Source organism: Lepisosteus platostomus, chromosome 1, assembly GCF_059453375.1.
Source record: "Lepisosteus platostomus isolate fLepPlt1 chromosome 1, fLepPlt1.hap1, whole genome shotgun sequence".
In the NCBI taxonomy this organism is placed as follows: Eukaryota; Metazoa; Chordata; class Actinopteri; order Semionotiformes; family Lepisosteidae; genus Lepisosteus; species Lepisosteus platostomus.
In genome coordinates this window covers 65222893-65249171 of record NC_142611.1, presented here as the reverse complement: position 1 = coordinate 65249171, position 26279 = coordinate 65222893, and the positions used below count along the sequence as shown (strand labels likewise).

Here is a 26279-nt window from a genome sequence, read left to right as displayed (position 1 = left end):
CTTCCTGTTAGCCTGCGATGCTCCTTATCGCGCATGCTCTGGGGGTGACTGGCTCCTCCTAGCCTAGCATGGTTGAGTTCTGAGGAGGGTGAGAAATGGGGTGGTGGGGAAGACAATTCAGGTTGCGCCAGTGCTCTGAAGCCTACAGAGTGAGGGTAGCACTGCTTTTAATCCACTGGCACATCCCAACCCCCCCACCTTCCCCATCAAGACTTTCCTCTTTCTCCTGTGTCTCCTTCCACCTCCCCCTTCTTCTCTCCTCTCTCCTCTCCCCCCTCCTCTTCCTGTGTCTCCTCTCTCTCAGTGACTCACACTCTCCAGCGCCTGGTGCCCCCTCACTGCAACCTCTCGCCAGTCTGTTTGTCAGCGCTGGGTCATGTGCCCAGGTCAGGGGCAGGCTGCAGGAGGGTAAGGAGGTCACAGGGTCACAAGGTCACTCTCTCTCACTTAGCAAGAAACTGGGCGCAGGTTGATTAGAAACCCCACGAGATGCATCAGTACAGCACTCTGTGCTCCAGTGATATGTTTGCCAGCAATCATCTGTGGCATGTTCCCATGACTTGACACAAACTCTACACTAAAAGCCGCAGTACCGCGTTTGAAGTCTTGGGGGCAGCGGTCATTGTTCCTTGGAAAAACCACCCCCTTCCCGACCTTTTTTTTCTTCCCATACGGAGCAGCGAGTCGGAGTCACAGAGGGTCGGGCCGGGCAGCCAGGGAGACAGAGGGACGGGGAGACTCCCGGGAAGACAGATGGGACAGACAAGGCTGGAATCGGAGAGAGAGCAGAGAGGGACGGATGACCACAGGGAAGGCACAGATCAGAAAGCCACCGAAAAGAAAAAAAAAACCAGACAAGAAGCAGAAAGGAGAGAGAGAGACAGATCTGAGGGAAGAAAGCTGAGAAGGAGAGAGCGAGAGAGAGGGGGGGGAGCTGCCGACTTCAGATTTCTGAATCTTTAAATCCGTCTGCAGGCATTCTGTGGTTTGTAAAAAATGTGCTGTATATTTGGAGTTGGGGGGAGGTGTCACGTGACGAGGTCTTGGTTTATGAATCGAAGAGCATAATGATTTCTTAGTGAGCGTCAGTGTGTGTGTGTGTGTGCGCGCGCGCGCGTGTGTGTGTGTGTGGGGAGAGAGAGAGAGAGGAAAGGGAGAGAGTGAGAGAGAAACCGAGACAGACTGCCAGTGACTGACTTTGCTCTGCGAGAGAAGGGGACTCCAGCTACAGCGCCGTAAACTTCCCTCTTCCCCTCTTCGACTTTCCTTCTCTTCGGCAACGCCAGATCCCCCCCACCCACCCCACCCTCGCCCGCGCCGGTCTGGGAGACACCCCCCCCCACACACACACATACTCCTCCTCCTCCTCCTCGTCCGTCCGTCCGTCCGTCCGCCTGCCTGACCGGCACCCGGAGCTCGGTGAGTGTGGCCCTTCTGGGGCTCAAGAAGATAGCGATCTTGCTCTGCTGCCTGCATCGCGCTCTGCTGCCTGCATCTGGGCTCCGCTGCCTGGGCTGCCGCTGCCTCTCCAAGCTGCTTCTCGCTCTGTCGCGATCACCGGGGCACCGGGGAGGAAGAGGGGGAGAGAGGGAGAGGAAGGATCTCGGGGAGGCAGGAGAGAAGAGGGAGCAGGAGACGGGGTGGTGGTGGTGGTGGGGGGGGGGGGGGAGACTGGGGGGATCTGGAAACTAGAATGGGTTTAAAAAAGCCTTCTGACAACTTTAATTGAAGTCAGAGATGGAGAGTGAGGGGTGGCAGAGGGAGCGAAAGTGACAGATCAACTTAAAAGTTGCTGAGGTTTTGCTGCTGGGCCAGATTGTGTCAGCGAGTGTGTGTGTTTGCAGGGGGGTGTCTGTGTGTGTGTGTGTCTGTGTGCGTGTGTTTGTGTGTGCATGTCTGTTCGGGCACCAATACATTCTGGATGGGATTGCCTGTGTTACTGTGTGCTGGGCTGCTTTCTGTTTGCTACACAGGGAGAAGCAGGCTGTGTGTCGGCTCTCACTCTCTTTGTGAGGTGTGGCTTTACTGAGAGCAGGACACGGTGAGCTGTCCTCTGAGCTCCTCAGACCAGGGAGAAAGTGTACGAAGTCTTGGCGTTTCTGTGTGAGCAACTCACTCGCTTCACATCAGCAGGGATGTGTGCAAGTTTGTCCTCTTAGCCAATGGAAAGAAAATGGAATGAAAATGGAATGACAAGAAATTTAATAGTAGTAAAATACCCAAAAGCCTGCTTTTGTCAGCTGATACTACGGGGCAGCTTTCTGAAGAGTGAAGAGTGGTGTGCTTGTGGACTCTGAGATGTGTCTTCATGTCTGGATGTGTCTTAATTAACAGCACTGTGGAGGCACTGTCGGCACGCAGGGTGGTGAATCAGGGACTCTGTGCTCTGACAAGCACTGGAGACAGGCTGCTGACTAGCTCTGTCCCTCTAACTGTCTGTCTCTGACTGTCTCACTGTCTCTGTGATTTTCTGTCTATTTTTCTCCCTGTCTGACTCTGTCTACCTGCCTCTCAATCCACTGTCTCTCTGTCTCACTGACTGCTTGACTCCATCTACCTGTCTGCCTCTCTCTCTTACTACCTGCCTCTCTGTCCACTGTCTGTCTACCTCTCAATAACTACCTGATTCTCTGTCTACCTATCTCACTGCCTGACTCTGTCCAGCTGTCTACCCGACTCTCTCTCTACCTGTCTACCTGACTGTCCCACTGTCTGCCTGACTCTGACTACCTCTTACTGTCTGACTCTCTGACTACCTGTCTGTTTCACTGTCTACCTGCCTCTGTCACATTGACTTCGTGTCTCTCTGTCTGCCTGTCTACCTGCCTCTGTCTCACTCTGTCTACCTGACTACCTGTCTCACTGACTCTCTGTCTACCCAACTGCCCGTCTAACTGCCTGACTCTCTGTCTAGCTGACTGCCTGTCTCACTTTACCTGACTGTCTGTCTCACTGACTCTGTCTACCTGACTGCCTGTCTCACTGGCTTCCTGTCTATCTACCTGCCTCTGTCTCATTGACTCTCTGTCTACTTGACTACCTGTCGACCTGTCTCACTGACTGCCTCTCTGTCTCCTGTCTGCCAGTCGTGTCTGGTTTACAAACATGACAGTTCTCTTCGGCTGAGTGACACAGATAGCAGACGCATATGAACAAATGAAACGAACATGTGCTGTTGTGAGTTTACAAAGCCGACGTGGTGAAATCCCCCAAGCAGACCGAGTTCTTTCCACCCTGGCTGGGCAGAGGGCAGGTGTGTAAGGGGGCAGGTGTGACGCCTCTCCCAGCCAGGGCCAGTGTCGCACGGCTTGGAGCAGCAGGCCAGGTGCAGGATTCCCCTTCTCTCCTCTAGAGTCCGCTAGGAATCCTCTCATTTCCACACAGCAGGAATCGGTCAGGGAAGAAACATACCGGCAGGAAGACTGGGAAAGAGCAGCTTTACAGGGAGCAGCAGGAAGCAAAGTTCAAGACAGAAAAGGGGACGCAGCCAGGGGAGAAGGAAAGGACAGCCGATGATGGGGACAGAGGGGGGGAGGGGGAAAGGAGGCAGCTGATCAGGGGGTCTCACGCGTGCCTCCATGCCTCCCGGGTGGGGTGTGTGTGTGTGATCCCCCTGGACACCTGCGTGCTCGTGATTTTAATCTCTGCGAATCTTCTCTGGCGAGGGCGTGCCTCGGGTACTGAGGGCACTGTGGGCTTTGCTGGCTGAAACCAGAACCTTCAGCAGGACCCCAGTGGGCTGATGAGACAGGAAACGGGAGGGGGTGAAGTTGGGTGTTGCACACGTTGGCTTCAGAGCACTGTGTACCCTTAACTAACCCCCTCCCCTGCCACTGCATGGGGAACCTCCAAGCCGTGTTTGAGCAGCTCCCAGCAGAATTGCCAAAGATGCTCAGAAGGCAGCAAAAGAAATATCAAAAACACAACACAACACGCCGCGACAGAGTGGACTGACTTTGCTTCTGTCACGAGAGCGGTCTGCACAGTGGAATGGTGCGTGTCTCGGACTGAAGGAAAGCCTGTGTGTGCAAGCGTGAGGGCCTGCTGGCAGTTTTCTCTGGTGTCACTGAAAGCACGATGCTTTGATTTAAAAAGCCATTGTGGTCTGCCTGCAAAAGACAGGGCACTACGGAGGAACTGCCCAACCTTGGACCCTGGGACGTGGCTTGTCGTGAGTCCCCACACGCAGTGCGAGCGCCTGCCGCGCAGACCGGCCACAGCAGGCCTGAGGTTACACCTCCCTTCCCTCCTGCCTTTGCGTGTTCCCAGGGTTCGAGGCTCGCTGTACAGAACTCACGGCAGTCTAGACCCTGCTTAAGAGTTTAAGACGGCTTATTTATGACTCAGTGTTATATACCTCACAAGTTTTATGCAATAGGACCCGAAACTTCCGAAACCTTGCATGGCGGCTCCTGTATGAACTGGAATATAGGAGACTGGCGAGTCCCTCCATCGTGCTGCAAAGAGCCGCCATGCCGTGACATTTCTAAAATGATCAGACTTTAATGCACTGGGATCATAAGGGATTTTGGCCTCTTCTGTGTGGAGTTTGCATGCTCCCCTTGCGACTCCCAGAATCCCCATTGTGACTGTGGATTTTCTCAGCTCCCCTGGTTTCCTCCCACAGTCCGAGGACATGCTGCCTGGGTTAACTGGCATCTCAGAAGCTCCCCCGTGGGGCTGACTGCGCTGGGCGGGCGGCCCGTCCAGGATGTAGCTCTGGGCTGGTCTCCGGCTCACCGCAGCTCCCCGAGGGAAACGGACGGATCGCTTCAGACAATGGGAGCAGGCGACAGCAGCCGCCCTCTGGCAAGACTGCTGCTGGGGGTTTCGTCCTTGCGACGCGCTGCTGCCAAAACCGCAGGGAGGGCAGCTCGGCTCAGCGCCGATCGGTAGCGCTGAAGAGCTCTGGTGGTCAGGATCAGAACTCGGCGATCCATATGCTTGACGTTCGTGCCTCAGACCCCTCCCCCTCCCCCCCCCAGGACTGTCCGTGACCACTGGAATCTGTCAGATTCCCCCTGCCCCATGAATGGACGTAGATGTACTGTATGGACTGATGCACGGTAGTCCAGAACAAGTCTTATCAATACTGGAATGAGTGCTGATGATATGGGGGTGGCACGGGGTGGGGGCACAGTGTTTAGCATCGTCGCCTCGCAGCGCTGGAACCCACAGTTCCATTCCAGAGCTGGGGTGATGTCTGTGTGGAGTTTGCATGTCAGTGGTTCTCTCCTGGTGCTCCGGTTTCCTCCAAAGACATGCTAGTAGGTTAACTGACTTCTGGGAAAACTGGCCCTGGTGTGTGTGCGTCTGTGTGTGTGTGTTATGGGAATGCGATGGACTGGTCTCCTGATCGTGCCGGTTGTCTGCTGGAATGGGCTCCGGCTCCCCCTTACCCTGTATTGGATAAAGTGCTAAGAAAATGGAAGGATGGATTTTGGGGATATTGATGCTGAAACACGGTGTCAGTTCAAGCTGCTGGAGAAGTTTTAAGTGGATGAATTAAAAATTAAAATGTGCTAAGATCCAGAGTGCCCAGCAAAATCAGCCATTTCTAGCCCAGATGTTGGCAGTGAGGTACTGGTGATGTATGGGACATATTTGTCCGCTACACCTGCTGGCTTTATAGTGCTGTGCACCATTAATACTCCATACCTACTTCCTGCCAACAAGCATTAGAGTTTGAAGCAAACAACGAGTCCTTGTGGTTCTCAGCACGCTGCCGTCACTGAAGCCCAACACAGCTTCCACATTCCCTGAGCACGCTGTTTGCCTGGTCTCTCATGAAACGGCAGTGGGCTCTGCTTATTTCTATACTTTTCTGAGCCTGACTGAGACTCTGGGCCTATGTGGCACGTCTAATCAATTCACTGGGACTTTAAATGCTTTGAGAACACACCCCTTTGTCTTATTGGCTAAGAAGACAGTGATTGGGACTCCGCGACCAGACTTTTGTGGTTCCAGTCCCAGGTGGGAAAAGTGCTTTTGTACCCTTGATTAAGGTATTTTTCTCATATTGCTCCTGTAAAATGCCTGCTGTAGTTGTATTGATGTGTACAAATAGTTTTGGAAAAAAACGCATTAGACAAATTGGCAAATCATCCAGATTGGACAACAGACTTCTGCGCCTAAGACTTCACCAATGGGGTTCAGAAAACTGTGCAACACCAAAATGTTTCCCCTAACCCTATCCTCTGCAGAAGTCTGTCCCAGATTCCTTCCTGTCCTTATGTTATAGAAGTCCAGAAGGACTTGTCCAGGAGTGTGAATATGAGGTGAAGGAATCTGCCAGGAATAACTCATGTAGGTTTAGACACATTAAAGAACACAACTGCCAGAATGCAGACAATACAAATTATTTGTAAGAAGAAAGGGCAACGCTGCACAGATGACTGAGCATGATCAGTTTTCTGCCTGTGGAGACAGCAGGAATGACGATAACTGCAAGTGTGCGTTGTGTTTGTGTGCACATGTGTGTGGGGGGGCCAGTTGTTAAGACCCTCCCCACCACACACACACACACACACACACACACACTCTCACAACATCCTGTGGTTGGGGGGCAAATGCTGACAGTGTGTGCTTGGGGTCTGCCCTCCCCTCGCTCAGGCCTGTAATTAGCAAGGAAGCGTCAGGAGACTGTGCTTCCTGTCGGAGCGTCGACAGGTGTGTGTGCACGACCCTGGGGTCAGGCCCGACAGGCTCAGGCGCCCCATGACAGGCTAGTGATCACTCCCACAGCTAGGGGTGTGATTCAGCACAGAGTGTGTGCACATGTGTGTGCTGTGCACAGGGGCTCAGCGTTTAATATGTGCACAACAGGCTGCCAAGCTAAATGCAAATGGCACGACCGCGGCAAAACACCGGGCACAAAACGGAGCCAGCACCAACACATACTGGTGTTACTGTTGGGTGTTTTGTCTGGAGGATGAAAGCGAGGGAGCGTCTGTGGGAAGTCCCCGGTGGAGAAAGGCTGAGGTGTGTGGTGCATACCTGAACACCCTTAACTGCTTTTTAACTGCATTGCAAATTTTTGTTTTTGTTCTCTGCACCAGTGATTTTTAAGGCCGCGCGCACCCCGAGGGGGAACTTGCTCCGTCTCCCGGCCTCTCCCTCCCTCCGTCTCTCTCTCTCTCTGTCTCCAGCCGTCTGTCAACAGGGTTCTGGGTTTTCAGCACTGCTCCGTCAGCCTGCCGCGGCACGGCCTGCCTGCCTGTCTCCTTACCCCTCTCCTCTCTCCCCATCCCTCTCTACCTCCCTCCCCCTGTCTCTCTCTCGGCCTCTGTGCCCGCCCGCCTGCCCCTCCTCTCTCACGCCCCGAGTTCTGTGCCCCCGTGTCTGCTCTGCCCCCGTCTCCCCCCTCCTGGCAGACCCCACCACAACAGGCCTCCCACTTTTACGAACTGCCCCGTTCTGTTTGCCCTGGGGAGGATACCCCCGAAACGCTCCCGGGAAAGTTCACTTCTATTCCTGCACCAGCTGTGCCTGGAGTCCGGGCTCTGATGTGGCCAAGGAAGACATGGACACCCACACAGAGTGGCCGGAGGATAGTGTGAGAGAGCAGCGCAGCATCCATCCACTTTCCTTACTGCTGTAGTCTAACACAGGCTCGAGCTATACAGACAGCGCCACAACACAACAGATACTGTATAAATAGACATTATATATGATTAGGAACAAGTCATGGGTTTATTCTATCTTTAAAAGAGAAGAAAAGAGACACAACGTTTCGGCTGTGGAGCCTTGTGCGGGTGAGCAGTCTTCGGGTCACACTCGGAGAAGGCTCCACAGCCGAAACGTTGCGTCTCTTTTCTTCTCTTTTCAGCAGGGAATCAACCTTAACTTGTTCCTGATATATTATATACATATACTGTACATTACACTACACAGCAACAGAAAATAGTGCGGACGCAAAGCAAAAACAGGTCAAATATACCAGAACAAAAAAAAAGAGATACGATTGAGGGCTCCGGCGGTGCACACAACCGCCGCTCGGTCCGCTCGCTCTCTCCTCGCGCAGAACGAGCACGAGCCAGGCAGCGAACCGCGTGGGGTCCTGGGTAAGCGAGGCGCGTGGAAAGGGCCGTTCTGGGGTCTCTCTTGCTTCTAGTCCTCTTGAGCGCCGATCCTGGTTGGAAAAGTAGGCTACTGTGCGTCTGAACATCAAGAGGCGCTAACTCGTGCTGGGGAATACCTAAGCGCTTTCAGATAGTGGATTATATCAGCGCTGTATACCGTAGCAATAGGTTTTATTCTTGTCTTACTTATCTTAATTGTTCGCATACCTAATTAATAATAATAATAAAAGTCTACAGAGCTTTTTCCAGTGATAGATTTTGAAATTTAAACTTAAATGGATTTTGTAGGACCAACTTTACGGTCGATTACTACATTAAAAAATAAAAAAAAACGATTATTAGTAACATGGTTAAAAAGACAACGGTGAGTGGCGGAGGGCTGAGGTGTCAGTTTCAAATCTCACCCTTTCGCCCTCGCTCCACTGACAAAGCGTTAATAAGAAGAAACTGAAATTCGCCTGGTGTCTTGCTTAACGACGCGGTAGGAATTAAAGGGTCAAAAGAGTCTGACAGCAGAACGTGTCAATTAGGGCTGACCCCTGACCCGTGCTTTAGCCGGAAGTGTTGGGCTTTGGCTGAGGGGCGCGAGAGGCGGTGACCTTCACCGTGACCCCTGCCCCGTGTCAGCCGGTGTCAGGAGTCCGCGGGGCTGGTTTGCCCCAGTATAGCCTACGGGCACACAGCACACGAACCCTTTTTTACTTCTAAGTTGCCCCCCAACAACAACAACAACAACAACGAAGAATAAAAAACACGACTAGATATTTTTGCACGCGCCCCATCTCGTTTTGGTTTGAAAAAAAAAACCTGATTTCAACGTAGATTATACCTGAAAAGCAAGCGAATGATCAACAAAAGCTCTTATAACGCACTACTAGTAAAGTGATAATGAAGATTAATTAGCTCTGACCTTTTAACCGTGTAAGAAACCTCAGCCGTTGAAAAAGATTAGGTTTTCTTTGTTGATAGTCCATATTAGCAGCCGCGGAGCTATCAGCGCGCCAGGCCCGTCTCGGACATGCGCAACGGGCTCGTATATGAATCTTGATGGACACACTTTTCGAGATCATGGCATGTTAAGAGCAAGTTGCGTTTTCTTTCAGGCAGCAGTCTGTAATCAGCGGGAGCGACCTGCCATTAAGCACAGTTCAGCGCTCTGCTATTTCAGGGGAGAGATGCTCAGGGAGCTTCCCGAATACTCGGGTCGAGGGTTCAAGTCCCGCGTGGGGCGCTGCCGTGGCGGCCTTAAGCGAAGTATTAAGTATTAAGGGGGGCGGGCGAATCACCGACTGGTACTGCGGGAACAGCGAGCAGCGCCTTTCGAACGTGGGCCGTGAAGATCGCATCTCGCGATGCGCGAGTGGCGCGGGAGAGGCCCTCGCACGGGCCGGAGAGCAGCTCGCTCCGCCGCTGCCCGCCCTCTCACGCTGTGCCCCAGCGGAGCTCCGCACTGCCCAGGGTTTCTGAGAGGGTGACGTCAACGTCTGAGCCTCGTTCGGAGCGCTGAGCCCTGTTAGACGGGCGCCGTGAGTCAGTGTGGAGTCGCGGCCCAGTGGAAACATCGACCCACAACGAGAGCTGCAGTAAATATGCCATTAAATGAAAACGGCACTACCACACAGGAAGCGTTGCCCCGGGGACCGCTCCATCTTTCTTCCTCGTGGTCGATCGGGTCGGTTGATTTGATCTGGTCGATCTCGTAATCTCATCGAGACGATCGTGTAACTGGTCTAGAAGAAACAGCCTTCCCTTGTTAGGCCCTGCTAGGCGCAGTCAAGGAAGGGGGAAGGGGTTTTGTCTCAAGCCGGGTAAATTAATACGAAAACTGACAGGCAGCTGCTTTAAAAGTCACGGGCGTGATTTATTTTATTTATTTTTTTTGCGTCGAGGAGTTGAAACACTTCGTTTCCTCTCTACAGGCCCGTGGCCGTGTCCCCCTGCTGCCGCGCCTCTCAGGGAGGACGGACAGGTGTGGGGGTCGGGTCGGGTCGGGTCCGGCACGCAGAACCGGCGGCGGGTCGGTGCCACCTGGCATCACGCGAGGGGAGTGAGCGCGCTGCTGCTTGTTAACTGTAGAACAAACCACGTCCGCTGGTTTTGCGGTCCGTGTTCTTCCTGAAACACCTTGATTTATTTTTTCTCTTTGCTTTTGCTTTGCATCAACTGGCTATACAAAAAAAAAAACATTTTCAAATCCTGTGCATTTCCGCTGTTTTTTTTTTAACGATTACTTATTCAGTTTTTAAAATATATATATATTAAAACCGAAATGGAGGCACTTCTCTGAGACGTGTTTTTTTATGTTTGATTTTCATCCGTTTTTACCTTCGTGGTTTCAAAGTCAGACGCTCGTTTGGTGTGCGTGTCGGAGTCGGCGCTCTGCTGTTCTCCCGAAGTACAAACAGGGTTGTGTTTGAAAGTACGTGTTGTAATAATTAGCACGCCACGTGAAGTGCAACTGCTAACGTGAAACTTTGTATCTGTCATAAACTACTTCAAACCCCAGTGATAAACTATAGCCAAGGTGGTCAGGTGGAACACCATGGATTGAACCCATAAATCCTGTAAGGTTTGCTGGGATTTACGATGCCACTGCTGAATACCGCACCGCCACTAATCGTCCCATCACACTCCTGCTCCGCCGCTCTCTGCCTGTAGGTGTGAGACGAATCAGTGCCCATGCGGCGGTCTAGTGTGTTTCTGCTGTCTGCGTGTATCTGTGTGTTGCACGCAGGTTATGAGGGTGTGTGTGACGGAACGCGCTGCGGTGTCGGCCCGGGCGAGAGCGCGCCCATCGCGTGACAGCACAGCAACTGTCGCGGCTGAGTCCCGCCTCAGGGCGGAGAGGGTAGAGAAGGGTCGGGGGTGGTCGGTTAGTAATATGGGCTAACCCGATCAGAAACCTCTACGCGATCCACCCAGGCGCCGCCACAATAAATAACGTTTCGTCTTCTGTTTTCAGCGACTGTCGAGATGATGTTTATCAAAATTGCGCATTGTACATTCTCTCAGTACGGTGTGTTGAACTGGCTATCGGGAGGGGGCGCGGTCGGGATAATTACGTCATCAGACTCGTCCGTACTCGGGCACCGATAAGTTCATATTGGGAGATATTGCGCACTCCGCTGACTTCTCAACCATGGGGAATACGCTAACTAGACACATATGGAATTACCGTTTTCCCTCTGAAACTATTCGCCATAGTAACTGGAAACCGTTGCCTTTTGGACGTTCAAGTCGCTGTTTCTGATTACTATTGCTTTGGCTACTAGTACTGTTAAAGTACTGGGAGCTCCGAGGGTCTGCACGAGGGGCTTCATCTTGTTTTTTAAAAAAGTGGCGGTTTCAGTGTGCGAGCGCGCGAGTTGCAACGGCCCTTGTTCGTCCCCACCTCGGTCCCAGAAAGCGAGAGTCGTTACACTGTTGAATCGTCTGGGCTGTCAAGAGTTGTTTTAATAACCACGAAAATCAATAGATACAGCTTTCACGTCACATTTAGGTCAGAAAATGGGGAACTGTGACTTGGGTGCAGATTTCTCGGAACTGGAAAATGTCGCCACGAAACGACTATGGAGTGTATGCGGCGAGAGTTTCATTATCCCGTGGTTATGTGAACTGTCCTGTGTAGGGGGGGGTGTTTGTGATTTAGACCACAGACGGCTATTGTTTGCAGACTTTTCCCGTTAGGTCTCAACTGGAAAGGTTTTAGGTGACAGCCGCCGAATATGTAGAGGTAGTTGTTTCACCCATTAATACAGATGTTGTATTAGGTTAGGTTAAAAATGAGCCATTTTTCTTTCTCGAAGGAAAAAAGTTCTGTATATAATTCACATGAGTGCTGATGGGAGACTCTGGTGGTGAGATTGATGGGTTTTCTCGATCTAATGTGAGGTAAATAGGGCCTACTGTAAACTATCCCGTCAGTTCGGTTTCTACTGACAGGCGGGGCCTTGTTGACGTGCCGACAGCACGACTGCCTGCGGAGGACAGGCCCCTTATCCCCCTGTCTGCTAACACCTGCCCCCGAGTAGTCAAGTCATGTTTTAGCAGCGGAGAGGAGAAGAAAAAAACGCCTCACGCGGCTCTCTCTGGAAAACCCCGGGTTTTTAAGGCTTAGTCAAGGAGCTCTTTAAACTCCCTCCGCCCCCGGCCTCCAGTCCCCGAGACGAGCCCGCAGGGGCGCCGCCGAGCGGGGAGCCCCTCTCTCTCCCTCTCTCTCTGCGGCAGGTTGGGTCAGGCCGAGGGGGATGAGGTCATTGCGAGGCCTCGGTATAAAGAGCGCATTGAGCCCCCCCCTCCCCGGCGCATAGCGGCTTTTGTTTGCTTGACGGTCGAAGGTGCGAAAGGAGAGGGTCATCCCGTGTTTTTGTTGTTGTTGTTCCGTTGTTTTCGACTTGTGTGACTCACTAAAAAACGGCGCTTATTCGTTTTAGTTAAGTATTCATTAAGAAAGAAATAAGGTTTTTGTTATGTAAGTCATTCCTCCGCCTCCCCCCCCCACCCTCCATTCTTTCCCTTCTCGAGTACAGAATGTGCTGCTTATTAATGTTTTTTTTTAATATAAAAGATCTGGTCTTGGACGACGTAGGCTGCATAATAAAGTTAATAGCAGAAAACCTGTGAGGGAGCAGTTAAACTTATGTATTTCAAAACCATTTGCCTTTCGGAAAAAGAAATCTGTTTCTTTCTTTTTCTCCTTTCTCACTTTTAATTGGCCCTGTTTTGAATCGGAGCCGGCTCTGGTTAAGAGGCCTGGAATGGAACGTGGTAAACACATGTTTGCACTCATACACCATCTGGGTGCATGTTTTCCAATAAGCTGTTCGCCAGTGTTAAACGTTTATTGTCAGTTTCATATTTGAATGAATAGGGCTGTGTGGCGATGAATTGCTTGGTGCAGAAAAACCTGTCTGACTGTGACTGGTGGTACACAGTGAGTATCTGTACCTCAGACATACCGGCATCGCGATGGCTATTTCTATTGTCGTTGCTTGAAGGACAAAAGACAGGGAGTGTGCGGACAAAAGGGACAGACAGAGCCTATACTGCCAACAGCATAACGCACAAGCATTCGTATCATTGCTCAGTGTCAAAGAACCGGAGAAAAGTGACTTTAAATGTGGTCGAGAGTAATTCAAGGGAGGACAAACCTGTGTTTTATGGTGGAAGGGAGGAGGGAAAATAGGAGCTGAAGGTGGAAGGGATAGAGAGAGGGGTGTAGAATGGAATGATGGTGTTAAAAGAGCGGCTTCCTGGAAAGGAATGAACGAGAGAGAAAGAACAGAAAGAAAGAAGAGAAATCAAAGACATAAAAGAGGCAGTGAATGCAGAGGTGGGAGGACGGAGAGGAGAAAGCGAAGGGAGTCGGGGGAAGAGGAGAAAGAGAGGGGTGGCAGTGGTTACGGTGGCAGGGGTGGGGGTGGGTGCCTGTCTGTGCTTCTCCTTCCTGAAACGTGGCCACCCCAGCCGGCCTGCTCTCTGGATTCACATGTGGAACAGTTTACTGTAATGGAACTCTAAATTAGTGGTGGTTTGAAGCTGCCTGCAGCGGTAGGGTGTAATTAACTGGCTCTGTGGAAAGAGAGAGACGAGAAAGGGGGGAGGGGGTATGAGTGTGTGCTGGGGCGGCAGTCTCCCCCCGTGGGCACGGTGCCACTCTGTGGCCCTCTTGGTGCCCCCCAGTGCCCAGACCCTGTCACTACAGCCTGTGTGGTTTGTGGTAATTGGGCGGTACAGCCACTGAGCTTTAGGTTTTTATGAATTTTGTTTTTGTTTCGAGTGCACCATCCAGACTTTTTTCTCTTCTTGTTCTTTCCTTTTACACGCCAAAGCGCTTCCAAACTATAAATTCTTTGGCCCTTGTTTGTTTACCGCATTCAACCAGATCTCTGCCGCCACCCACTCATAAAACTGCGCCGGGGAAACTTGCAAATGAGTTGATCGCAACAGAAAAAAGGGTCTTTCAGCTCACTGTATGAGTCTCCTCTCACTGTATGTGAATTTTGCTGATGCTGAAGAGCACATCTAGGTTCCATGACCTGGGCTAGAGTTTAGGGCTGAGGGACTCGGGGGGGAGGGATGGAAACAGTGTGCTAGTCTGCTAGTCATGACAGGGAGGCAGTTTAAGAGCTGAGGGAATGAGAGAGAGGGGGACTGAGGGTTTGTGGGTAGAGCTGATGGGCTCAGAGAGACAGAAGGAGGAGGTGGCAGAGCGGGCTAGTGGCTAGATTTCAGGGAGGGGGAATAGAAAGAGGGACTGAAGGAGTTAAGTGGGTAACCGATTGGTCCTCTCCCTTGTGCTGTCGAACCCGAGTTTGGGGCCCTGGCCCGAGGGCAGCTGGGAGGGGGCTGGCTGCTGTGTCAGGCTGGCAAGGGAAACAGAGGAGCTCTTTATTGTGGAGTTCTGGTGATTTAAATCATATGGCATAGCCTGGGATCACAGAGAAATCTGGATTCCTTTAAAAAAACTGCAGAAACAAGAGTTTTCCCTCTCCTTCTCAACTCCCTCCCCCTTTCTCTCCTTTCTCCATCTTCCTCATCTTTTCCCTTCTCTTTCTTTGCCTGTGTCTTTCTTTCTCTCTTGCTTACCTGGTATGCTATCATAGACAAAAGCTGCACACATCTGGCCCATTTCTGGGCTGTGGAAAATCTTCCCTTGTACAAAGGCCAAAACACAGAGTGTGCATTGTTGTTAACTTTTTTGTTGTTCAGTTACGGTATAACCATTGACATTTTGTGTGTTCTTCCATAAACTCTTCTTGTTTTGAAAAGGAGTGCAATTTTCTCATTTAGATGTATTTATTCATCATGTAAAGTGTAAGATCGTTTAAGAACAATAATAACCTCCCATCATCCTTTTTTGTCTCTCCAGGTCAAAGGATTCTACAAATTCTCAAAGAGAAGAAGCTCTGTCTGTTTCTTGTCAGCCCTATCACAACCCCAAACCTCAGGCATTGCTCAATATCCTTTCCCCAGTCTGAATGTCGAAGAAGTACAGACCCTTGGCTTTTACAAGAAGACAGAACAAGGACTGAGTGAATCTTCACAGCCTGAGCTTGCATCAGTGGGCTCTCAGTCCCTGCAGTGTTCCTGCCTGAGATGCCATTGTATACTTGTGGGTGTGTGCCTACATAGACGGAACTACCTAGTCCCTTAGTTAGGCACAGTTACACACACCTCAAGCCAAGCAGTGTCCACAGCCTAGATTTCAGTGATACCTCAATCTCAAACATCTGTGGCTGATGCTAAACAAACCTGAACATTTTAAAACAGCGTAAGCTGCATATTGAGGATAGTTAGCCTTACAGTCCCTGTTTCAAAGCTTTAATTTTTTTTTAGTCCATATCTTTTTGGCATCTTTACTCTAAATTTAAATCGCTCTGGGATTATTGATAGGATTAAAAGAAAACCTTCCTGGATACGCTGGACTTTGTGTGAACGTTTGTATTTCCCAGATGAGAGACTGAGTGAGCGCACGTCAAATCAGAGACGGGTCAGGATAGAGAGTGTTCAACCTTTAGGTGAAAGTCGCACCTACTGCTGGCTCCTGCTCCATCACCTGACAGCTTGGCCTCTTCTCCGGGTGGAGGGCCTGTGGGGCGTCGTTTGCCATGGCTACCAACAGAGAGCGTCAAGTGGGTCACATGACCGGTTTTCCACCCGCCGTCTATCCCTTTGCCTTCAACTCCATCCGAAGCCACTCCCCCTTCGACCTCCTGGCCAATGGGAGTCTCTTCGGCAGATTTGGGGCGGACCTCCCCAAAGAGATGGCTGCTTTATGTAAGTTGACTATTACACTGCATAACAATTATCGGAAGATTTGTTATAAATAACTATCTGTATCTAATAAAAACTCCAAACAAACACTAAAGACTTTTGCATCTTATGACCCAGTTCTCTCTCTTTCTTCCTTTACATAGGCACCACCCTGACAGCCTCTGCTGTGGAGCATATGGTGTACCTGTGTTCTGCCTGTTCTCCTGTTCTTTCTCTTCCCCCTCTCTATCACATCACCACCTTTCCTCTCCATTCTCTTCTCTCACCCTTTCTCTTTTTATTCTGGGGTGGAATGGCTGCTCTGTTTCACACCGAGCATCTGTCATGCAGGTGCTCTTTCCTTTAAGTGCTTTGAAATCTTCGGTTACAGTCAAAAGAAAATTGCTGTAGAAACGGAACCTGCATGGCTTTGCACAGAGAGCAGTGTCAAGAAAGAGACTGGCCTCCTGGCAGCGAACAGACAGGCCAGCCTCTCATTAGTCTGGAAGCAGAAGCAGAACAAGGCTTTCTTTATATATGGGAGCTATGAAGTAACTCAGGGGTGAATGATATTTAAAAAAGATTTTTTTTTTTAAATCCCCGTGCCGAAATGGCTCCTTAACGTGGTAGAAAGCTGTCATACTTTCCACTGTGGGTCACAGGGGGAGCTGTTGTCCATCAGTGAGAGTCTCACTCAGAGTTCAGGAGCACTTTTTCCATTGTTGCAGTCCTGACAACCCCATCAGAGGCAGAACCACTGTTCCTTTGCCAATTATATGTATTCACAGCCCCCAACACACCTCCTCCTCGAGGAATTCAAATCCCTGTTGTGGACATGTATGGACTAACCTGTTCTTGGAATATAACCAAAAACTTGAAAATGATTATCATTGCATTTATCTCTTTAAGCTAACACTATGTATGTATGGGTCGAGAGGTTCAATAAATAGATGGATTTTTATGATGTGAGTGCTGTGAGGTGTAACGTGGACTGGAGAGCCAGTGCAGATGCCAGCGGGCGCTCGGGGAGCCCGTGGCAGTGCCGGTGTGTCTCCGCGGTGATGCTGTGCCGACAGTGACAGACAAGCACCGGGAGCTGTGCGTGGGCGGCCGATCCCTCTGCCTTTCTAAGTGCTGGGTGTGCCGCAGGCCGGTGCCTCTACCTGCTAATTAAAAAGACAATGCGCTGCTTCAGCAGTAATTGCGCGAGGAATTACACCTCCTTCCGTGTGTTTGTTTCAGCTTTCATCATTATTCTTTATTTTGCCAGAGTTTATGTTGCAAGCTGCCTTTTTCGTAAAAAAAAAAAAGCCATTTAATAGCTCAGCTCGTACGAGTGAACTCTGGCTGCCTTTGTTAATCACAGGGTTGAGAGGTTTTCGTAAGGACAGGCTTCCTGTGCTACAGTCATCTTCTGCTGGTTAAATCCTAGCTCTGGGCGGTGGGTCATAGCTGATCATTTTGATTTCATATAGCGCCCTTTTAAGTCGATTGCTTGTATTCTGCCTGTCCATTCTGGTGTCGGCACCTTCTGTCCCATATTAGTCCCATTATTTCCCAATCTCACCAGCTCTTTGCCATCCTCCTCAGGCCCTTCAGTGTGTGTTATCCCTATGCTGAGTGACAGAAGAGGGTGTGATAAAGCTCCTGTGTTAATTTAAGTGTTGATTTAAAGATGGAGATAGCAGTTCTACTAGGGAAGGTGGGTTTCAAATTTGTTGTTGGGAGCCTCCGCATTCCCTCCCCTAGCATCACTGGATCTTGGCATGTCTGCATCCTTTACAGGCAGCTTTGTGCTGCTCGGGTCCATGTTTTAGGGGTGGAGAATGGCGGAGGCTTAGTATCAAAATTATTATTGTATAGTGCTTCTATATTACTTTTCTAATTTTAGCTTGGACATCTCATGGTCAGTAACGTGGAGAGGCATACCATCCACAGCAGGGGAGGATATCTATATTTTGATTTCCTAGACCGTTCTGTATTTGATAAAAAAAAAATGTGCACACACACACACACACACACACACACACACACACACACACACACACACACACACACACACACACTGTAACCCTCCTTCCCCCCATTTCTCGGCACCTCTCCTCCTTGCCCTCTCCATACTCCTGGCCCCCCTCTCTCCCAATCCCCTCTGGTCAGGACTTGTCTGAGCAGTGAGCCAGTCTTTCAGCTGTCAGTCAATTCCCCTTTCAACCCCCCCCCCCACTGCTTTGGAGTTAATCCTTGCAGTATTTTAGGAAGAAGCTGAAAGACAGCCCCAGGGTTAGGTCTTGGTGTTGAGGAATCTGGGAACACATCCTGCCTGTAAAACACATATATTCATGCACACACATGTGCGCTGTCTCTCACACACACTTTGTTATAACTCGTCTGTATTGAGTTGTAGTCGTTTTTTAAACACAAGTATTCATGGGGTGTAAAAAGTGACAGTGCTTTGGAGCATGGAATTGCTTAAATAGGTCAAACAAATACCATAAATTAAAGAGGTTACAAATGAGTGACCGCACCATATATTGAAACAATGCCATTGGTTAGACTTGTAGTCATTAAGCACAGGGGTGAGTTATAGAGTTCCAATATAAGGGTTTAGGATTAAAGTTCTGATCACAGTTAAGACAAACCCTTGTTAGGAGATGTACTAGGCTTAGAGCAAAGTCTTGAGTTAAGGTTGGGGCTGGCTTAAGGTTCTTCATAGGAATGAGCTGTTGTTCCCTTCGGTGTTAGAATTAGTGTGAGGGCTTGGAGTTGGGTCAAGGTCAAAGAAATGGCTATATGATTTAGGGGTCAGATTAAGAATAGGTACAGCAATGTGGTACCAGCTGGATGTGGGTAAGGGCTACAATTAGGACAAGGATTTGGTTTGGAGTGGGCCTAGGGTTGTGCATAAACGTAGGGTTAGTGCTGCTTTTTAATATTTATTATTACTATTAGGGTAAGTGTTCTTTACTGTTGGATTACAGGTTTTTACTGCCTGGCATTTCTAAAAATCCTTTCCAGGTAATTAACGTGACCCAGAAAATTCAGCTTTGGAAGAAAAATGTAAACACAGCACATGTCATTTCAAGGCAAAATATCAGGTCTTATTTTGCTCACTTTTTTGTGATTTAAGAGTGGGACCTGCCCTGTTGTGGTCAGTGTTTTTAAAGCAACCAGAGTCAGTCTGTAGGCTTGACTTTTGGAGTGCAGAACAAAATGACAAATAATGCTGCGGCCCAAGAATGAAAAGCTGCAGAGTCTTGGAGTGTTCTCTTTATTTTTCAGTAGGCCGAGGCCTCATGCACAGAGAGTAGTCAGGGGCACACCTACTGTGCGTGAGCTGCGTTTCCAAGGAAAGAGCAGCACTGACAGGTTAGAGCAGCGTGCCACAGCTGCACAGTTGGCAGCGTTTTTGGAAATACCTGTTTAACATACAAAGATGGAGACGAGAGAGAGGGTGAGGGTGAGAGGAGGAATGAGGGAAATATATGCAGTCTTTCATAAGATTGTGATCACCTGATCTATATATACTGTGTCCAGTATACACGTATACTTGTGTATGAGTTCCTAAATCATTTTTTTATTTCATTTTGTGTTTGCCTCTTGGTTTCTGTACATATTTTTTCTTGTAATTCTTAAGTTTTCAATTATTTAGTTAAATTCAGTAAATGTTCCTTTATTGACATGTTTTTACAGAATTGACAAAGCTGTTGCTTTGAGAATCGAGCAAAAAAGGGACAAAGAACAACATTATGCAATTCAGTTCTGAATTGCCTGGTCATACAGCTGTGATCAAACTTCTAGCTGTGATCTTTTGTAATAAGCCAGATATTTATAGTGTAATAAATATTTCCCACACCAGGTGCACTTGTAGGAGTCAGTTTGACACAGGCATGTCATACTTCCATCATCTAGTTACAAATGAAAGGGACAATTTTCATCATACATATTTTATAAGGCCTCTGTAGTTGTCTCCGTGCCACACTGTGAGTGCTTCATTATCCATTAGTTGTGTTTTGCTTTTCACACTTTTTGTTAGGTATGGGCTTTTCACAGGGAGTATATATGCGTTTGTGTGTCTCTCTTTGCAGCAACATGTTTTTAGGCAGTGAGTGAGAGTTGGTGTGTCTGTGTAAGCAAGTGTCAATGTGTCTATGTCAAAGGCTGTTATCAAGTTGCCCCCTGTCATTATCTGAGCTCTTCAAACAAACAGCTGGAAGCCCATTACTGCCACTTATGATGAGATAACATCTGGACTGAGCACTTTTTAGCTTCTACTGGGGGTGCCGCAGAGGGAGTGACAGAAAGAGGGGGAGGTAGAGAGTAACTCAAATAGTCCTGGGTCATATTACACAGCATGAGAAAGAGAGAAAAAAGTGGACTAACCTTTAAAACGTGACCCCACACACACAAAGCCTGAAAATCTTGGGGCCCATACTCCTTATGGATTACCTCTTGAGAATCTGTAAGGAGTTTTACCCACAGATCCTGAAGGATATCTGCCTGTGCCCTGTAGTTTGTTTTCTGAGAATCCTGTAGTTTTAGTTACAGTCTTGTGATTGAGGTAAATATTTAGTGAAAATCTAATCAATCTCATTCATTTGTTTAAACTTTATGATTTTGTTTTTAAGTAAGGTTATGACCCTAGATTTAAAAAAGAAGCTGTAGAGCACAAAGTAAAATTAATAACTATACCTGTTGAGTCTTGTCTTAAAGTCTTCTGGAGCACTGTATTGAAGGTTATATTTCTTTTCCTTTTGCACTTTACTGCCCCTATAGGACACTAAAGAAACTGTCGCTCGGTTTAAACACAATCTTAAATAGAAACATACAGTCAAGCAGACACACATACAGACATGCCAACACAAATATATTCACACACACACACTCCATAATTAAAAACACACACAGATACATACGCACTGAAATAATCACACAATCCCAGGCACGAAACATTCTTTTACTCACACTGTCGGATACGTACACTAGTACAAACACACACTCTCTGACCCGCAGTCACACAATAAGACACACAAAAACTCTCTCACACAGGGAAAGTGAGCCGTCATGCCGGTTCTTGAGCCTCAGGGGGGATATAAAAATTAGAGACTTTCTAGTGGGAAGTGGTTTAAGTTGGAATGGAAAAAGGAGCATTAAAAAATGAATGCCACATTTTTATGGAAAAAAAAGATAACAGGAAAATAAAGGTTACTTCAGTGTTTAAGCCACTGAGCACAAACAGCACATTGTACCTACTTATTTATTTTTATAAAACTTGATTTGAAGTGTTGGGTTTCAGCCAGCGCTTGCTCTGAACTGGCAAACAACTTTGTGTGTGTGTGACAGAGAAAATGTACGATTATGTCAAAGTGTATGCGCTCTTTCCCTGTTAAGAATAGTGTCTCATTCTCTCTCCCAGTCCATCAGCCTTAATCACTAGCACACAACAGCTCCCTCTCTCTCTTCCAGTACCTCATCTCTAAGTACTAGCCACCCCTCTCTCCTAGTTCCTCATCTTTAATCATCCACCCATTCTGCCACCATCCCTGTCTGAATTCTAAAATCTAGTGCACACTGCCTCCCTCTGCCAGGCTCCCTGAGTCTCACAGCTCTAATCAGTAGGTCTGCCACTCTTTTTCACAGTCTTTCATCTTTAATCACTCACACTTGCTGCCTTCCGGACTCTATGCTTTAACAGTTTCCCTTCTTCTCTGCCGTTGGCCTTATTTTAATAATTGTGATCCTTGCATTTATATAGCGCTTGGTCCCCCCCGAAAGGATCCCCAACTTTTCATAACGGAGAGAACCCAGTTCATCCAGCTGAACCCACCTGGGTGACACACAGCAGCCAGTCTGCACCAGCAATCCCACTACACAGCAGTGCAGAAGTGAGAAGTTGCTTCAGAATTGAATTAAGGATAAACCTGATGCCAGATTTTAAAGGCCTAGAGTGGAATTTTATCCAGGACAATGAATGTTATAACCCAAGTTTATTAATAGTGCCATTGGATATTTAATGACCAAATAGTCAGGACCTCACTTTATTGAATGATCCTATTAATGAGCAGTACCCCCTACAACACAGTGTCCTTGGTCACTAGTTAGGGAATGTTGCCATTTATTTGGATATTCTAGCAGCTCTACTTACAGCAGCATCTCATTTTTCCTTAGAAGTCTTTCATCCTAGTACTGACCGCCTCCGGCCCTGCTTCTGAGATCTGACCAGATCAGGCTCCTAGATGGTAACACGTCAGCACTTCAGTTGTGCTTTCCTTTGCATCTTACAGTTGAAGTGAAAGAGAGGTGGTTGAAGCAGAGTCAGGTGTCAGTAATTGTGAAAGGCTAGGAGTGACTGTCAGTCTGGGGTTGGCAGTTGAGCTGGTAAATGTCAGCCTGGGACACCCCCATCCCAGTGCTGTACACGTACTTTCACAATGAGTATTCTCTGACATTGCCAACCAGATGTCCTGTTCCTGCCACAGCAGTTTAGCTGTAGCTAATCTGGGTCTCAAGGCTTTGTTGTTCTAACAGATTTTCTTCCTTTTTTATTATTTTCATGGAGATTTTATGAAAGAAATATCAAATCAGTCTGGACAGCCCCTACACATCCAGTTACTCTCCCTTTTTTCTCTGCCTCTGTCTCTCTTTGTTCCTCAGCTCTGACCACTTCACACAGTCAACCTGTCTTTCCTCCTTCCCTCACAGGTCTTTGGTTTATAAATGTAGAATAATCTAATATTTTTGTTATACTTACCTGACTGGAAACACAAAGAGGATGATGAGGAAGTGTAAGTATACTCTGATTCCACTGCCTTCTCTCCACTTGTCTTTCAATACTTCACAGGCAGTGCAGCCCTGTACTGGAGGTTTAGCGTTGATTGGAAGAGAGGCACCTCTGTCACTGACAGCCCTGTATGACTGTAATTTCCCAGGAGGCCGGAGAGGTCATTGTGAGCAGAGACAGTGCTGGCTGACTAGTTCCAACCCATCCTCTGAGATGCCACTGCTTGGAGAATCCCAGTTACAGTCGGCTAGTAACATGACTACACAGCCTCGGTCATATTACACAGCATGAGAAAGAAAAAGGTCAACAAACCTTCAAAACTCTACCCCACACGCACAAAGCCTGAAAATCTTGAGGTCCAAGCTCCTTATGGAATACCTCTTGAGAATCTGCACGTGACTGTACTTTCCCAGGAGGCTGCAGGGGTCACTGTGAGCCAAGAGAGCGCTGGATGGCTAGTTCCATCCCAATCTCTGAGATACCACTGCTTGGGGAGTCCCAGTTACAGTCAGCTAGTAACACGACAGCCTCCCTTCTCTCTGACTCTCAGCAGTGACCATTACTGCCTGCTGTGCCCCCCTTCTCCAATGTCCTTTGCTCTATCCTAGAACCTACAGTACCTCTTTTTTTCCTTCCGAGTTCGATAGCTCTGTCTGCCTTTCTGTCTGCTCCACCATGCCCTGGGAGTGGGGAAGACATGTGCTGAACCACTGTTCTGATTGTGCACACATTGCACAGAAGGATAAAGTAACCATGAAAAAACAGCAAGGTCTGTGAAAGATAAATCACTGTTCTCAATATTGCCCCAAAATAAAAAGGGAACGGTGAGTTAGCAAATCCTGGAAAGGACATCAAAAGTCAGATCAAACCCTTTTAATTTATTTCGTACTTTTCCGCACAGAACAGAAAAAAAGAAGTAAATACGTTTTGAAAGCACCAAGTCACTTTTTGCTTGGAAGGTCTTCAGTACGTCTGGTCTGTTGATGTCATTTTTTCTTGGAAGGCATGAAAGTACAACATGAGTGAAAAAACTGAAGGAGAGAGACTGGCAAAGAGAAACACAGAAAGAGCGCGGGCGAGCCTGCCCGATGACAGATGAAGATAAAGAGACCGTCTTTGAAGATGGGTGGGGTTTTTCCGTGAGGTTGCACTGGGCACGTGTGGGACAGTGACGGGGCAATGGCGAGGGAGGGGGGAGGGTCTCCAGGATGGCAAGGGTGGGGTATGTGAAAAGGGCATGGTCAAAAAGTGTGTTGGGGGGGGACGTCAGGACTCTGCCAACCTGAGAGGGAGAGAAACAGAATCGAACTTGTTCACTTTGCAAAACCACAACAGTTTTTTTATCTATAGCATCTTAACTGCCATTTTCGTGGTTGAATTGTTGTTCAATAAATGTAGGTCAGGCCCATCATTAATAAGTGTAACAATAAGAGTAAAAAACAAAGTGTTAATAAACAATATTTATTAGGCTTATTGACCTTGTTTCAGTTGCCCTGACCTTGTTCTGTGTTCAAAAGGCTCTCCATCTAGATTAAGGGTTGTGGAGAGTCCCAGTCCAGTTAGTTTACAGGTTGCCCCATATCACCTAGTATTTAAACATTAGGAAAACGTCTGTAAGATAATTTCAATAAAGCAGGTGCTTAGTTCAATAAAGGGGTCCCTGAATATTGAACGCTAAAGGGGCTTCTGGTTGTAGTGTCAAATAATCTTCTTCATTAAACAACAGATGATTCATTGTAGTTAAATTGTTCCAGGTGTTTAAAAATGGATTATTTAAGGACTAACGATGAATACTGTTGGACGGGGGCTCTCCAGGAGCAGAGTTGGAGATCTTGCCCTGGATTAAATGTTCAGTATTGTGTGATATACTGATGCAGAATGTCTGCAGTCATGTTCCACCTCAGAGTTGGTTGTTTCCAACATTTCTTCATTTCTGTGTGCGTTTCAGCTGTATCTATATTTATTGCAGAGCCAAGAGCAAGTACTTTCAGATGATTTCTGTGAAAGGTGCTATATAAAATATTTTTTTTTTTATCATTCAGCAGCACAGTTCAAGGCAGAAATTGGCAGTGACTGACCTCCCTGCTGCTCTAATGAAGTGCTGGTGGGTGGCCATGCAGTGTTATCCTGAGTGCTGAAGGGCTAGCATTGTGTCACAGGAGTCCTGCACGCAGACTGGGGGTCCGGCTTTCTCCCTGAGGGCAAGGCACAGTAACACATCCCTCTTGTCACTCTCACACACACTGAGGCTATTGAGGGACCTTCGGCTAACTCAACATGATGCTCACAGCAACATGACATCATTGCTGAACATTAGGAAAAAAACATTCAAGTCAGGTTTTGGTTTCATGCAGAAATGATGGATCTCACAATTCCTTAAAAATAATTACTCATTAATTAGAGACTTTTTCAGAGTGATTTACAGAGGAAATCATACCCTGACAACTACTACTGCAGGGTTTCTTACAATAGGACCTTGTTTTGTGTGTTGTAAGCTGGATGGAGTAACACCGAGGTTCAGTAAATTTCTCAAAGGTAGAACACTGAGTCAGTGACATGCTTGAACAGGGAACCTCCTGGTAACAAAGCCTTTATCTTAACCACCGAGTCACCAAGCTTTCTCTTTCACAGACATTCACTTAAGAATAATCCATTTTATCATTTAAAAGTTTAACAAGTCTGTATTGGTCAAAGTAAATTGAAACAGAAACAGCTCTTAATTACTGATTAAAGGCAAGCAATGGGTTGCATGTACACCAGCACAGTCCAGCAGGAGGCACTGTTGTGCAGCATGACAGAGATCCTTCCATTCCTAATTTCTGTACCCAGCCCAATCTCTAGTGTCAGCCCTTTCAGTTAGCAAAGCAGCTGGATAGTCAATACAACATCCACACAGTCAGACTGTCAGATAGTCTAACAGTCTGACTGTTAATCAAGCAGTAAGTCACTCAGTAGGACAGCCAGACAATGGACAGATCTTGACTTCAGATAATAGGTAAATCAGTCAGTCACCATTCAGTCGGTTAGCAGTGCCACTGGAGAGTGAATCAGCCTGGAAGGGAAACTTAGCTCTCTTGGTATGCAGTGGTAACGTAATAAATCATGTTTAGTCTCAAAAATATTGATGGAATGCAAAGAACAAATATGTTTAAACTGTGGTGAATGCTAGCTGAAAAGATCATATCTCTATAAACTCAACGGCATTTACAAGAGACAGGAAGACAGGAAGGGTGTCTCTTAAAGAATATTTGGGAAGTAGAATAACCTTAGTAAATCATATTGAATCTAAAATAAAAGAAATACATGAATAGAAAATGATCAGACATGCTCTTTAAAAAGGTGCAAGGTTGGGGGAGGTGGACCACAACCCAAGCCCATTTGAGGAAATGCCACCCATGCTGTGCTTCAGGTGGGAAAACATGGGTGCTCTGTTGGCTGAAGGTATTTTTTGTCTTGGACTTCTAGTTTTTCTAGAGATATGCGGGGTGAAATTGTGAAAATAAGCATATAGCACGATGGGTGCATTTTCAAGGAACACGGATGTAATCGTCCTGCAGTTTTGTTGTCGTATGAAGGGTTCAGCCATCTTGGCAGATCACGGACTGAAGTTTCCAGAACACGAGGGTGAGAGAGACTTGAAGAATTTCTGATTCTGTTTTTTTTTT

At 48.0% G+C, this 26279-nt stretch overlaps 1 protein-coding gene across 3 annotated transcripts in view; it reads left to right on the top strand.

The window, feature by feature from the left end:
* The first annotated feature begins 677 nt into the window (after positions 1-677).
* rarga (retinoic acid receptor gamma a) overlaps positions 678-26279 on the top strand; it is a 58104-nt gene continuing 32502 nt past the window's right edge. The window contains exons 1-2 of one of the 3 annotated variants that reach the window (XM_088633584.1): positions 678-1419; positions 14953-15860. In XM_088633584.1, coding sequence (XP_088489710.1) covers positions 15692-15860 — 169 coding nt within the window. In that variant the 5' untranslated portion in view covers positions 678-1419; positions 14953-15691. Of the gene's footprint in view, positions 1420-9460; positions 9665-9734; positions 9754-14952; positions 15861-26279 lie in introns of those variants that run through there. The other 2 variants (XM_088633586.1, XM_088633585.1) reach the window with 2 other exon arrangements.